Source organism: Alligator mississippiensis, chromosome 4 (genome assembly GCF_030867095.1).
Source record: "Alligator mississippiensis isolate rAllMis1 chromosome 4, rAllMis1, whole genome shotgun sequence".
In the NCBI taxonomy this organism is placed as follows: Eukaryota; Metazoa; Chordata; order Crocodylia; family Alligatoridae; genus Alligator; species Alligator mississippiensis.
Genome location: NC_081827.1, coordinates 235,393,191 through 235,407,216, shown reverse-complemented (window position 1 = coordinate 235,407,216; position 14,026 = coordinate 235,393,191). Strand labels below are relative to the sequence as shown.

The 14,026-nt window shown below is 42.1% G+C and overlaps 1 protein-coding gene across 6 annotated transcripts in view; it reads right to left on the bottom strand.

Annotated features, from left to right (window-relative positions):
• The window catches only part of LOC102563004 (von Willebrand factor D and EGF domain-containing protein), a 323,208-nt gene that overhangs the window by 216,131 nt on the left and 93,051 nt on the right, over positions 1–14,026 (bottom strand). For all 6 annotated transcript variants that reach the window (XM_059727409.1, XM_059727412.1, XM_059727411.1 and 3 more), the window contains 2 exons: positions 5,134–5,362; positions 960–1,016 (listed from right to left, as the gene is read on the bottom strand). In XM_059727409.1, coding sequence (XP_059583392.1) covers positions 960–1,016; positions 5,134–5,362 — 286 coding nt within the window. The remainder of the gene's footprint in view (positions 1–959; positions 1,017–5,133; positions 5,363–14,026) is intronic.

Sequence of the window (14,026 nt, the reverse complement as noted above, 5' to 3'; positions counted from 1 at the left end):
ACCCAAGATGAAGTTTTCTAGCATCCCAGGATGCAATGGCCCTTTCTGAATGGGGATGCTGGGGCGCAACAGGCCAGGCATGGTGCCTCGCCCCCTGGGGACATCAGGCAGAGTGAACGCTGCAGCTTTTGAGCACCTGGCAGCTGTGGTGCCTCCTGCTGTTGCCTGGACTGGCTCACTGCTTGAGCTCTGAGAGGTCCAATCCTTTTTTTCCTCTGGATTGCATCCCTGTGTACCGCTTCCACCCAGGATCCTGGTCGGCCAAGTGCTGCTTGAGTTTTGAAAAGGATCAGGCCCCTTGGAGTTCAGGCAGTGCCTGGCTGACTGGCAGCCCAGCTGGCAGCAGCACTGTGGGGTGATCTCCAGAAAAAAAAAGATTGGAGCTCCAGCAGCAAGCCAGTCTGGGTAGTGGCAGGAGGCACCGCAGCCACTGCAGTGGAGCAGCAAACCGGTCCTGCCCCTGCTCACCAGGCCTCTAGTGGCAAGTCAGAGCTGTGCAGGTGAAGGACAGCCAGAGAGTTTTTCACCTTAAGGTATGACTGCTCCACTCAGCCAATCAACACTTCGCTGATTAACATTTGCACAAGTTTCAGCATAAAGTGTAACAAGGCCCTAATTCAATTATTTTATTATATAAGAAGCAATAAAAAATATTAAAATAGAATAAAAAGAAAGAATTTAGGTAATCTGTTAAAAATACTAACCCCATTTGTCCAGGACTGTATACATAGAAGAACATGTTTTAGAAACAAAGTATGCAACACATTTGGTGCTAGATTTCATAGATTTCATAGACATTAGGGCTGGAAGGGACCTCGGAAGATCATCGAGTCCAGCCCCCCACCCAAAGGGCAGGAAGTCAGCTGGGGTCATAGGATCCCAGCAAGATGAGCATCCAGTTTCATCTTGAAGGTGTTCAATGTCAATATCAATGTCAAAGATAATGTCAATATTATTACCCTGGCAAATTCCTTCACCTTCAGATTCCCCAGGAGCACAGACCTTTGGTTTTAACTCTGCAACAATAATAGAAGAGATGCAAGAAGTCAGTATGCTGCAGTGATGACAAAGTGGTACCCTGTTGACTCATAAATAATCTCTAAGTCATTTCTCATGGAATGAGCAGCATTTCCACATTCTTTTAGGCTGTATGTGGCATGTGTTGTGGTAGACTGGCTGGCAAGGAACATGTTAGAATCCCAGATAGCGTCTTTTCTCTAAGCTCTGAGTAGCTGCTAGTACTCTAAAAATATGTCTTGCTTCCTCTATGCTTCAACAAATAATTTGATTTCAATGTTATCCCTAACATTTAAGAGATATAATAATAATATTGCACTGTATTTTACTGTCCTTTGAACTCTAGGGCCACATCCAGAAAAGTGTGGCTGTGCAGCATGTGATGCTGCAGACCTGTCTGTGGTGCCACACACTGCATATTTAGATGTAGCAATAGGGGGTGGGGGTTGACTCTAGGAGATCCTGGGGTCAAAAAAAAAAACCCCACACAGAAAAAGAGCAGGGTAGTTCACATGGTGGCACTGTGCACTGTCCAAAATTGGAGCCTGACTGGTTGGAGCTGTGCTCCGGCTGCTGGCTAGGCTCCCAGCTGCTGGAGCGCTACGGTTGAAGCTCCCTGAGACCCCCAGGACCCTAGGTAAGGCTTCTGGGGCCAGTCTCCCCTACCCCACCTGGGGTAACCTGTCATGCACCACAAGGTGTGTTGCCACTTTTTGTCCCTAAGGAAACAAATGTCTGCACTCATGTGGATGCAGCCTAGAGGTCTAAGTTCAAATGGAACACAGAACTGGTTCAGGTTCTTTGAAGGAATAAATTAATGAGCTTTGTGGAAGAATACAGAAAATACTATTAATGCCCAAAAGAATAAAGCATAAGGCAGTTTTATCAGAATGAAGAATTTACATGTTAATGTCTATGACAAATAGCAATAAGGTAGGAAGACAAAAAAATAGTTTCTTAAAATAGGGAATACATAGATATTGTTTGTGTTTGTTATATTCTAAGGAAAATTGCTTCAAACTATGGCTCAGATCATGACTTTCTCCAGAAAATCACACAAGAAGGGCAAAATAAGGTAATCAACTCACAGGAACATCTGAGCAAGATTTGTTATGCACACATACACATGGTCACTCATATCACTTCCCCAGGTTTGATCTCTCTCTGATGCTCAAATTCTAAATGTATGAAGGTTTTGGGGTTTCTTATGCTGAATATGGGAGAATTTTGCCTCTAAGGCACTTAGGCATGAGACTTTTGAAGCCGGAGGCTATGTTATTGAGGGGCTTATGTGCTAATCACTTACAATTTAGATATTGAAGAAAGATTAACTCTGTGAGACCCCTTGGCTGTGAGTGGTTTCTGAACAGCACATGGTACCAGGAGTCAAAGGAACCAAGAAAATATCCTGAGTGAAAGAATGGAGCGGTTGACAGTACCAGCAAAAAAGGAAAGTTCTTTTATTTCTGACAATAGCTGGTTTTGAAGAACTTGAAAACTGAATATTGTTCAGTTAACATGGGCACAAAATTTGATGAAGCTTCCCTCAGAGTATCTCCTGCTCTACTTGGGAGACCCATTCTGACATGGTCAAGAGTCAAGGCAGATGCTTCTTTATGGGGTATGTTCTAACCAAAGTTAGATCGATCTAAATACCTGGCCATGCAGGCATTCACAGGGCTTAAATCACCTTGAAAATGGTGCACCTGATTTAAGTTAGTTCACCTCAGAAGGTGAATTAGCATTAGACAGGCCTGGGTTAACATGATATAAATGGGTTAACCTAGCCTAACAAATGCCTGCATGCATCACAGCATATCCCCAAGGCTAGGAAAGTCCAACCACTCACCCCAGCCCCCATGCTATTCTATTTTAACCCCTACCTCACATCTTCCCGTTGACCCACCAGTCCCGCCAGACCTGCCCTCCCACTCATTGATCCTGCCAAGCCTCACCTCCCAATTTATGTCTGACTGCGTGGGTAAATGCCTGCATGCGTAAACTGAGTTGCGTGATTCAAATGCTTGTTCGCACCCATGGGGCTACACTGCCTCATTCCGGGGTTTAGTACATGAGGCGCAAGAACAAAAAGGCTAGACATGCTGCCAAAGTGGTGTAGATGTGTTATTTAAGAGATTGATTCAAAGTAAGTATTGCAAATTCTGTATTAGACCATTAATTAGCAACATTAGCCTATATGTTTGGTCGTGAAAGTATGGAGAAATGTACAAGAGCATATGCTCTTGTATGAACTAGTTGAAAGTGGTGGTTCTTCTCTGCACAGACTGCAGTTCTCATTGGTGATGAGCTAGACCTCACCCACTTACTGCAGTGGACCTCTGTAAGAGTCCTTCACTCTGAGTCATTGCTGAGTAGCATAAGTTACTCTGCAACCGGTCTAGTCTGTTCATGAAGAGGATACATGACATACCAAGCAGCATCAAAACTCTGAAGTTAAGCCCTTGGGCAGCTTTGTCTGTCCTTATTCAACTTTTTGAAACTTCATCTATAAAATCAGGGAGCAGAATGGGGGTATTACGCCTGCAGTTCCTGCATGGTCCAGTTGTTCACTCAGGAACTTTGATCAGTGGGTTTTAAATTCTTTTTGTTGGAGAAGACTGTCCTAATTCTGGAAGCACTCCCTTATATATTTAACAGAGAGTGAAATGCAGGTGCCAGTGCTTGCTGTGGTTGTACACTTGACCCAGATGTGAGAGGTTTGCTGACATGCCAGACCTCAGTAGTATATGTAGGAATAAAACATTAAACCTGTAGCTTAGAGGAAAAGTAGAATATAGAGTTTTTCTCCCAACTAAAAAGTAGGATGCTCACTCTGAAGAGCCAGAGCTTATGCTGGACCATGCTTGACAGAAAGGCTGGGAAAGGGGATTAGTTTATAAAGATTATTGACATTTTCAGCTGAAAAAAAAATAATTAAAAAAATTTTTTTAGAAAAAATGTGATAGAATTGTCACTTCCTAGAAATGATCCATATGATTTACACATATTTTAATCTAAAATTTTCATTTCATGCTCATGGGGAAATTCTTACTTTCCTTCTTTTTTTCATTTTTTGAATGGAAAGTTTACAATGTTCAAGAAATGGAGAAAAAAATCCTTTTTTTTCTTGGGAGGTAAAAAAATCCCAAGGGTTTCTTTCCCCATTTTTCCTCAACTTTTGTTTAAAAAATTTAAAAAGTGAGAGAGAGGAAAAAGATGAAAAAGCAACATTTCAATGAAATGAAACAAATTTCCAAATACAACAAAAAAATCACTTCATTTATAGAATTAAGTTTTGATTTGTTAATTTTAAAACATAAAAAATGAACTATTTAAGAAAGACAAAATCTGTATATTTATTTCAAAATAGCTCTCTAACAACATGAATTGCTCTTTCAAAACACTTTTTCCTAAGGGAAATATGGTAATGAGTTTCTTAGTGTGTCATGTCCATGTTCACATCCGAAAATGCTGAAAGGAGAATATAAAGATATGTTTTTTCTTTAAGAAAGGGCACTTCCTTTTAACTGAATCTATATGCACCTGAACAGTTGGAGTTCAGAAGGTTTAAATGAGTGAATAATTTCTTTCTGCTATTTCTTTGTTTCCTAGTTACAGAACAGAGGTTGGATCTTTTGTAGTAGGCTAGCAATTATTTCTGACTAGAGTAATTTTATAAATGCCATGGCAATCTGTAATCAGATTTGTTTTCCCATCCAAGGCTTCAAAGTTATCCTTTTGTGGGGGGGATTCTGGATTATTTAAGATAAGAGCAAACCTTAGATATGGTACCTCAAAAACAAGCTAGCTAGTTTTACATCTTCAAGACACAGCAATGACGAAGACGATAGTAAAGGTTATATGTGAACTGCAGCCAAGCTAAGAACACTTCAGTTTACACATACCAGATTACATTTTGCACTGGCAATAATAGCTGTGCCTCAGAAACAGCTTGGACTAAGGCTGATTTATTTGCTACATAGACTGCACCTTACTGGAAGTAATACTTGACTTGCAAGGTCAGTGAGATGTGTATTTCAATACCAGGACCTTTGAACACAGAGCAGAAGAGGCATATACAGTCTTACTGATAAATTCATTCTTTACTAAACCTACCTTCTGCACAATAACCCATGCATCCCTGAGTGGGCTGCAAAAGATAAACAAAGAATCCACCGCAGTTTCTAACTGAAATAGGTATTCGGAACAGGCAGCAGTCTTTGGTGCTCCCAAAGAAGAATTGCCACGTAGCACAGGCCATGAGCTGCTTTCTTTCACCAGGAAGAGGGAGGGTTTCTGATTGCAGGGAAAGCCAAACTGGAGCTTGTGTTCCACATTTATTCATCTGAGGATGAGCATAAAAGGAGTCATTTCCAGCACTCTGGATATAATCACTTAAAACAGACATTTGTTTATTAGAAATAGGAGTTCAGGGCGGGGGAAAAAATACTTTTCATTGAAAAGGGAAGATCAGTTTAGCCATGTATCATTTCTATATCCCATTGCTACCTGTAAGCTCAGAAACATCTTATACTTCTATTTATGTGTCTACAAAAGAGTTGATGAGGCTTTAAATGGAGCCAAAGAGCTGGATTTGCTGGTCTGTCCGAGTTCATTTCATGTCAAGTAAACTGTGAGATAACACCTTTTCCCCGGCATAATGGTCTGTCTCTTAGGGATGACTGGGGGCAGGGATGGGGGTGTAGTGAGACCATGACAGAACCGAGTTCCACCATACCTGGTCCCTTGCTGCTTTGGATCTTACACCAACATGTAATATGTTCAAATATGTTGCTTCTGCTCTGACTACTGCTGAATCCCTGCAGTCTTCATTGTGTACAATGCCTGAGAATTGGAGCAGGGATAGACACAGCAGGGTGCCTTTTTTTTCTTTTTTACTTTGGGTATTCTATGGGTTTATGAGTAAATTAAATGCATCAGGTATGGGAAGTATTGAACAAGGAGACTAGAAAGTGTATGTTGAAACAGGGCAGTGGGCTCTGTAGCATATGCATGTAACATGGTACATTTCTTGGGGCCCTTTAGAACTGAAAGCCGTAGACATGGAGAGAGGACTAGGAGCAAAAATATTACTTAAGGAAACTTAAGAGAAGAAAGACTTAAGGTGGGGCAAGTCACAGAGGGAATACTATCATGGGAGCGAGGGAGGGATTTTGAAAGGTAAAGTGTTTCCGCTGTACATCTAGCTGATAGGAAGGTCTTGTGGCTGGATAATATTCAGTACTTTGAATTCATTTATTCTGGCTTTGATGGTCACCTCCCCCCTCCCCCCCCATGAGGCTATTAAAAAGCTGGTAGTTTTGAGTCTACTTTTCCATCCCCAGATGGTAAAATATAATCTGCTTGCTGGCATTATGAAAACAAACACAAAACTGAGTGTTAAGCTCTGAAATATCTCAAAGGTCTAGTTATTCTAAGGGAAGTTGATGTACCATCTACCCAATCGATCCATTTTTAATGTCCCTATAATGATAAAATCTAAGTGCTAGTTGTGTCATAGTGGTGATCATAAAACTGTAAGGGGCACTTTTACCACTCCTTTTATTAATAACTTGTAGTTTTATGCTGTTTTGATCACAAAAGTTCCACACACACTTTACAAATAATACAGTCATGGTCTTGTAAATATATTATTGCTTTCCAAGTGGAGGGCTTATTTTTAACTTTAGTTGGAACTGAAGGAAATTGTCCTTTGTTCACCTTTTTCTACTAGTTGTACATTTGTGAACAGGCAAGAACCACTTTGTCATTTTGGAGGACACAGCAATTCTCTGAACAGAGCAGAGTGGTATTGCAAAACAATTTAGTCCTGGATAGGGGGAAAAAATCTCTCTCTCACATTGAAGCAGGACTTGGAATGTAACTAGGCAGAATATAATGACATATTTACATTACCTGGGACAGTAGGTAAAATACTGGTATATTTGCAAATAAAAAATGCTGTGAGATTTCTAAGAACAAGAAGTCCAGGACTCAGCTTTGTATCCCATCAGAAGGACACAGTGAAGGACATTGGCTTGGTATTGACTAAAAGTGAAAACTGACTCTTTGACAGTGCTATGCCACATCCAGCAAGACCTTGAATTATCCTTGGAGGCCCTTTATCTAATACTAACTTCCATCTAATACCATAGGTTCTAATAAATTTACCACCAACAATGGCCTGTTCACAGGCCTTCCGCAGGAAGAGAACGAAAACAGTAGTGTAAAGATTTGTGTATTTCAGATTGTAAAGCTGTTTCCAAATGACATTTTTAATACTATATAAGGTATGTAGTCTGGAAATGAATGATTCTCTTCACTTTGTATTTTCCAAGGCAAAGACTGGGAACAGTGCGACCTTTAATTTTAGAGCTATGGAAAATGCTTTTGGTGTAAAGTGAAACTGGTGATTTTGAGCTTTATATGAGAATTAAAAATGGCTTATTTAAAAACCAAAAAATATATAAATAATAAAAAAATAACAATCAAACACTCCCCCCTCTCCCAACATTTTTCACTGGCACAGGTTTCCCAGTTTCTTCCTTAAGTAAAAACAGCTCTTTTGCAGGAAAAGTGCATGACAGCAGGGTGAGCTTTGAGGTCAAAGGATAAATTGTGCTTATTTCAACAGAGTTCTGGCAATTGGATTTCAGTTGCTAGTCATACTGCCAAGAATTTAAAGATAGGGAAAGGGAGGTTGCATAAGTGCTGGGAGTAAAATAGTTGAACAAGAATTAAAAGTACTTGTATATGCCAGGGGAGGTAATGCTCCAGCAGGGGAGGTAATGCTCGGGGCAACAAACATGGGTTCATTGAGGGCATATCCTGCCTGACTAACTTGATTTCCTTTTATGATCAGGTCACAAAGTCCCTGGACGAGGGCATCAAGGTGGATGTCATCTTCCTGGACTTGAAGAAGGCCTTTGACACTGTTTCCCACCATATTCTCCTAAAAAAACTAGGCGACTGCGGCATTGATGCCTACACAACCAGATGGGTGGCAAATTGACTAGATGGTTGCACCCAGAGTGGTGGTGGACAGGTCATTTTTGACCCAGAGGGATGTGGGCGGTGGAGTCCCCCAAAGCTCAGACCTGGGGCCTGTACTGTTCAACATCTTTATCAGCGATCTGGATGTGGAAAGTACGCTGTCCAAATTCACTGTTGACACCAAGATGTGGGGCAAGGTGAGCATGCTGGATGGGGGGGACAGAATCCAGGTAGATCTAGATAGGTTACAGAGGTGGGCGGATGAGAATAGGATGGAATTCAGTGCAGACAAGTGCAAGGTGCTGCATCTAAGGAGAAGGAACCCACAACACACCTATAGGCTGAGGAGCACCTCTCTTGTCAACACAGTCACAGAAAGGGATCTTGGAGTCATTATTGACTCCAGGATGAACATGAGCTGCCAATGTGAGGAAGTGGTCAGTAAGGCTAACCGCACCTTGTTATGCATCTACAGATGCATCATAAGCAGGTTCAGGGAGGTGATCCTTCCCCTCTATGTGGCATTGGTCAGGCTGCAGTTGGAGTACTGCATCCAGTTCTGGGTGCCGCACTTCAAGAGGGATGTGGCTGGTGTTGAGAGGGTTTAGAGAAGGGCCACTTACATGGTCAAGGGGCAGTGGGTCTGGCCCTATGAAGTGAGGCTAAAGGGCCTGAATCTATTCTGCATCCACAAGAGAAGGCTGAGAAGGGATCTGGTGGCCATTTACAAACTCACCAGGGGGGACCAGTGGAAATTGGTGGAGGCTCTTTTCCCCTGGGCACCACCCAGGGTTACTAGGAATAACAGACATAAATTGTTAGAGAGCAGGTTCAGGCTGGACATCAGAAGACATTACTTTACAGTTAGGGCTGCCAGGCTCTGGAATTGACTCCCAAGGGAGGTGGTGCTCTCCCCTACCTTGGGGGCCTTCAAGAGGAGGCTGGACAGATATTTGGCTTGGGTGTTATGACCCAGGCACTTGGTCCTGCCTGAGGCAAGGGATTGGACCTGATGATCTGTTTAGGTCCCTTCCAACCCTAAGCACTATGAAACTATGACTGGGTGTAACTTTTCATTTGATCCTGTAATTGTTATGCTCCAAGAAACAAGGTTTCTGAAAAAGGTAGTTTGTGCAGAACAATGCTGTTCTAGAGTGCCAAACCTTTCCAAGGGGCAAATCAATCCATGGTCTCAACTCTGCATCTGGGTAGAGCATCTATGACCATGCTCATTTTTGTTGAAGTTACTAAGGGTGCATACAAACTATACACTTAGAAGTTCAGGAGGTCGGATTGTGTAAAAAGTGGCCTGTGGGGGCATTGGTAGGTTCCATGGGATTGGAGAGGGCTAGCAAGTTCTGTGAGGGGGCTTGGAGGAATCAAGGGGGGTGGTTGGTGGGATCGGAGAGCCTCTCCAATCCTACCAGCCCTTATTCCCTACAGATCCACCCCCCCCCCCCAAGTTCTGCCAAACTTCCCCAGGTCCCTCATTGCTCCTGCTGCCAATTTTACAGATGTTCGCAAATGCTGGAAGCCTGATTGAAGTAAGTTGGGGTTAGGAGAGGGGCAGGCAGATTGTGGGGGGCTGGCAGCTCCATGGGGGGGAGAGTTAAAGGGATCAGGGAGCTCATGGCTCTGTGGTCGGGGAGAAGTTGGTTGGGTCTTGGGGGTGGTTTTGACAGAGATCTGTCTTTCCCTTGCTGATTCTCCCCTCACCTCAACCAGGGACTATGTTTAGTCCCCTGACCCTCCCCACACCCAGATGAACAAACAATCCCTGCCCCCCTGATCCTGTCCACCCCTCACCCCACCCCAGGGGTCAGGGAAGACTAAAATAGCCTGGTGGGGAGAGGTAGGGAAAGTACAGTCCTAGGGCTGGGGCAAGCAGCTAGGCTTTTCCAACCCTGTAACCCTGTACTCCAAACATGTACAGTCATTCAGTTAGATCAGTCTAACCATGCTTGATCTAACTTAGTACACCTCTCAGATAAACTAAAATTAGATCAAGCTGGTCATTTTTTGCTGAATCTAACCTTCAGGGAACATCTATACAGTTCAGCACTTAGATTGACTTAACTAGGGATCTAAGCATTTAAGGTCTGCATGTGGGTGCACTAAGTTAGATTGGGCTGCCATTTCTTCCCCTATCTAACCCCCTGAATGTCTGCATGCACCCCGAGGCACACAGGTGCAGGAAGTTATCAGTATGCAGCAGTTTGCAGGATGAAGACAAACAAAAGAAGGGGCAAAGGATGAGCAGTCAGATTTTCTCACTAGGTTTCTTAGGCTAGTATTTTTTTTTAAGGTGATGCATGTTTCTTACTTACAGTCACCCTTTTTATATATTATTTATTTATTTCCTTATTAAATGCCACCAGTGGTCTCTGTACTGAAAAAACCTGACATCAAAACTATCCCTGCTCCGGAGAACTTATGACCTAAATCTTTTGATTGTAAAGTTGCCTCATAGTATATTTATGAGCAACTACAGGTAAAGGCCAAAAGGACTGGGATGATCATCTTGAAAAAGAAATCAGTAAGGAAAGAAGATGTCCACAACAAAAAAGGAAGAAACAAATCAGGACAAAAGAGCAAATAATTGGGCTTGAACACACTCATCTACATACGTGTTTATTGATCTGTTTGAGACTGATGGCTCTCAAACTCCTTTCCTTATGCATACTGGCGATTGACTTTAAATCTGTTGCTAATGTGAGTTAATTTAAAATGAAGCCAGGGCAGATTTCACCTTATAGACAAACTAAATGAGAGACATATAACATACATTTTTGTGAGTTCAAGCTCATTTTATCAGATCCTGTGAGATTAGATTAAATGAACCCAGCTTTATGAAAGTTTATGGTTTGCAACTCTGATTTAGCTAGTCTGTAAGGTGCAAGTCTACCGTGCCTTCTGCTTGACATCATATTATCACAGCTAACTACCTCTCTAAGTTTAAAATGGGTATAATAATGTTTACTTACCTACTTGGAAGGGCTGAGAAACCACAGTCAAGGATAGCAAAAAAGGAAAAGAATAGAATGGAATAGAATTACAGTGTTTAGAAGTCTAAAGAATATTTGTAAAGCTCTTTGAAGTCCTTGAATGCTAGGAAAGGTGCACAGAGTAGTAATACTAACCTAATGCTTGTGTTTCAGGAAAGGTATTATCTCTGTCAAACTTTAAGGGATGTATATTAAAGTGTTTTTAGCCACAGCACTATAGCAAGGACAGCAAACTGTGTCCCACTGTTCAAAAAACAAGCAAGAAGAACAAGCACAGATCTATAAACTTACAACTCACGGAATGAAAAATGGGAGTAGCAGACACAGCACCGCTTCCTCTTTCTCTTCATATCTTGCTTTGCCCCAGAAGCAGTCATGCAACCTATTAGGAACCCAGAGCTAAAATCTTCAGTCATTCCCTGGGATTGACTCATGATCCAACTAACCTGTCCAGTTTGCACTTACTCTAACTTGTCAAATAATGAAGGCCATTTGGAGACTACGAAGGATGTGGCTGCTGTTGTGGAGAGTGTTTTCAGCACTGCTAACAAGTGCCTGCTTACAGTTATTACAAGCTACAGTGCTGCCATCACTTAGTCACTGTGTTGTTGCTAAAAAATAATATGAATAGTTTTATGATAACTAGATAATTTAACAGGCATAAATGCCAGCATCTTAAACAGTGTTGATATTTATGGTAAAGTTAGCTTAGGTTAGACTAATGATTTCCCATGGTCTTTCTCCTGCTGTTTAAATGCCTTAGAGCGAATTACTGAAAGATCTGCCTTATTCATTAATGTCTTTATTTACTAGTATAATTGGCCACAACATGTCACTGTTGCTCCACTGTGGAAAGACGGCCCTTTGGTTCAGTTTCTAAAGATCTGTGCCTCAGTTTCCTAGCTGTCTAATCTGGGGTAAATTGCTTAAACTTCCTTTGCCTTGGATCTTTATCTGTAAAACCAGATTAATAGTATTTTCCAGCCTTACAATGGCATTGAAAAGATAAATTTATCAAGGTGGCACATATTGCAATATTGAGATAAATAGACAGTTGCAAGTGCATTCTGGCCTTACATAAACATGAAATGTGATTCATATATACAAATAAGTCTGTCTCCACCCTTCACTTGCAGGAAAAACAAATACCAACATTAGAAAACAACTGTCTTCTTTTTCTCATTCTTTCTCTTTAATAAATTGTTGCGAGTGAATGTGATGCTTAGGAAAGTACAAGATCTATAATAATGACCTAAGTTAAGAAGAAGTTCCTAGTATACACAGGGGAGTTACCCCCTTCTGCACTCCACTTAGCTTGAAAAAGGATACAGTGTTATCCAAAAGCTTGCTAGAAATACCACCCCCCCTCCAAGTTGGTCTAATAAAAGATATCAACTCAAACCAAAAGACTCTGTCTGTCATATAGCCCCAGACCAATATGGTTGACCCCAAAAGAAAATTCCTAACCTAAGAAGAATGTAGGTAATCTTTTATCATAGTCCTGACCTGCAACACCTCTGCATTTTCCTTATGCAGAAAATGTTAGTCAAGTCCATTTGTGCTAAATAGCTGTCTGGTTCTGTAACATACATAAATGGGAACAAGGATGAACCTTTAGACAAATTTTATACCTGTAAGTGTGTTGATGATTCTTTCTCCCTAGGTATACCACTTTATACTTGTCTTTGTTGAACTGCATCCTATTCTGTTCTGCCCACTTTTCCTACCTGTTCAGATCCACTTAGATTCATTCCCTACCTTCTGGCGTGTTAACTTTACTCCATAATTTAGTATTATCTGTGAATTTGGACAGAGTGCTCTCCACACCCTTATCCAAGTCACTGATGAATACATTGAACAGCACAGGTCCATGGCCTGAGCCTTGTGGGACTCCACTGCCCATATCTCTCCAGGTTGATGCCAAGCCATCCACCACCACTCTCTGTGTGTGACCCCTAAGCCAATTTGTCACCTACCTCACCATATAATCATCACAGCCACTCAGTTTATTCATGAGAATAGGATGAGATACCATATCAAAGGCCTTCTTAAAATCCAAGTAAATGACATCTACCTTGACTTCTGATCAAAGCTGGAATGTAAGAAGTCTGCTGCTTGCCTAGAGCCCAGAACCAGATGTCATGGAGGCTCATCTGGCTATCTGACTACTACTTCATGCTGCTTATCCATGTGGCCACCAATGATACTGCCAGGAAAGACCCTGAGTATATCAAAAGTGACTACAGGGCTCTGGGTGCAAGGGTGAGGTGGCCTGGGGCTTAGGTTGTCTTCTTGTCAATCCTTCTGGACAAGGGAAGGGGACTGGGCAGGAGCAGGTGCATCCTACAGATCAACACTTGGCTGTGCAGGTGGTGTTGCCAGCAGGGCTTTGGCTTCTTTGACCATGGAATGTTTTTCCAAGAAGAAGTATTGCTGGAAAGAGATGGTATCCACTTGATGGAGAGGGAAGAGCATCTTGACAGACAGGCTCACTAACCTAGTGAGGAGGGCTTTAAACTAGATTCACCGATGGATGGAGAGCAAAGCCCTGAGGTAAGTGGGCAAGCAGGAGACCTGGAAGAAGAGCAAGCAGGAGCGGGCAACAGTGAAGGTGCTCTCATACTTCCTGAGAAATCAGGACAATTGACTAGCTACCTTAAGTGCCTGTACACAAATGCACAGAGCCTTGGAAACAAGCTGCAAGAATTGGAAGTCCTCACACAGTCATGGAACAATGACGTGCTTGGAAAAGCAGAGATTTGGTGGGAGCTTGCATGATTGGAGCATTGTCATGGATGGGTACAAACTGTTCAGGAAGGACAGGCAGAGGAGAAGAGGATGAGGAGTTGCACTTTATATAAAAGAGCCATATTATTGCTCAGAGCTCCAGTATGAAACTGGAGATAGGCCTGTTGAAAGTCTCTGTGTTAAGGTTAGAGGGGAGAGCAACAAAGGTGATGTCATGATGTGCATTTGCTATAGATCAGGATGAAGTTGTGCATGAGGCTTTC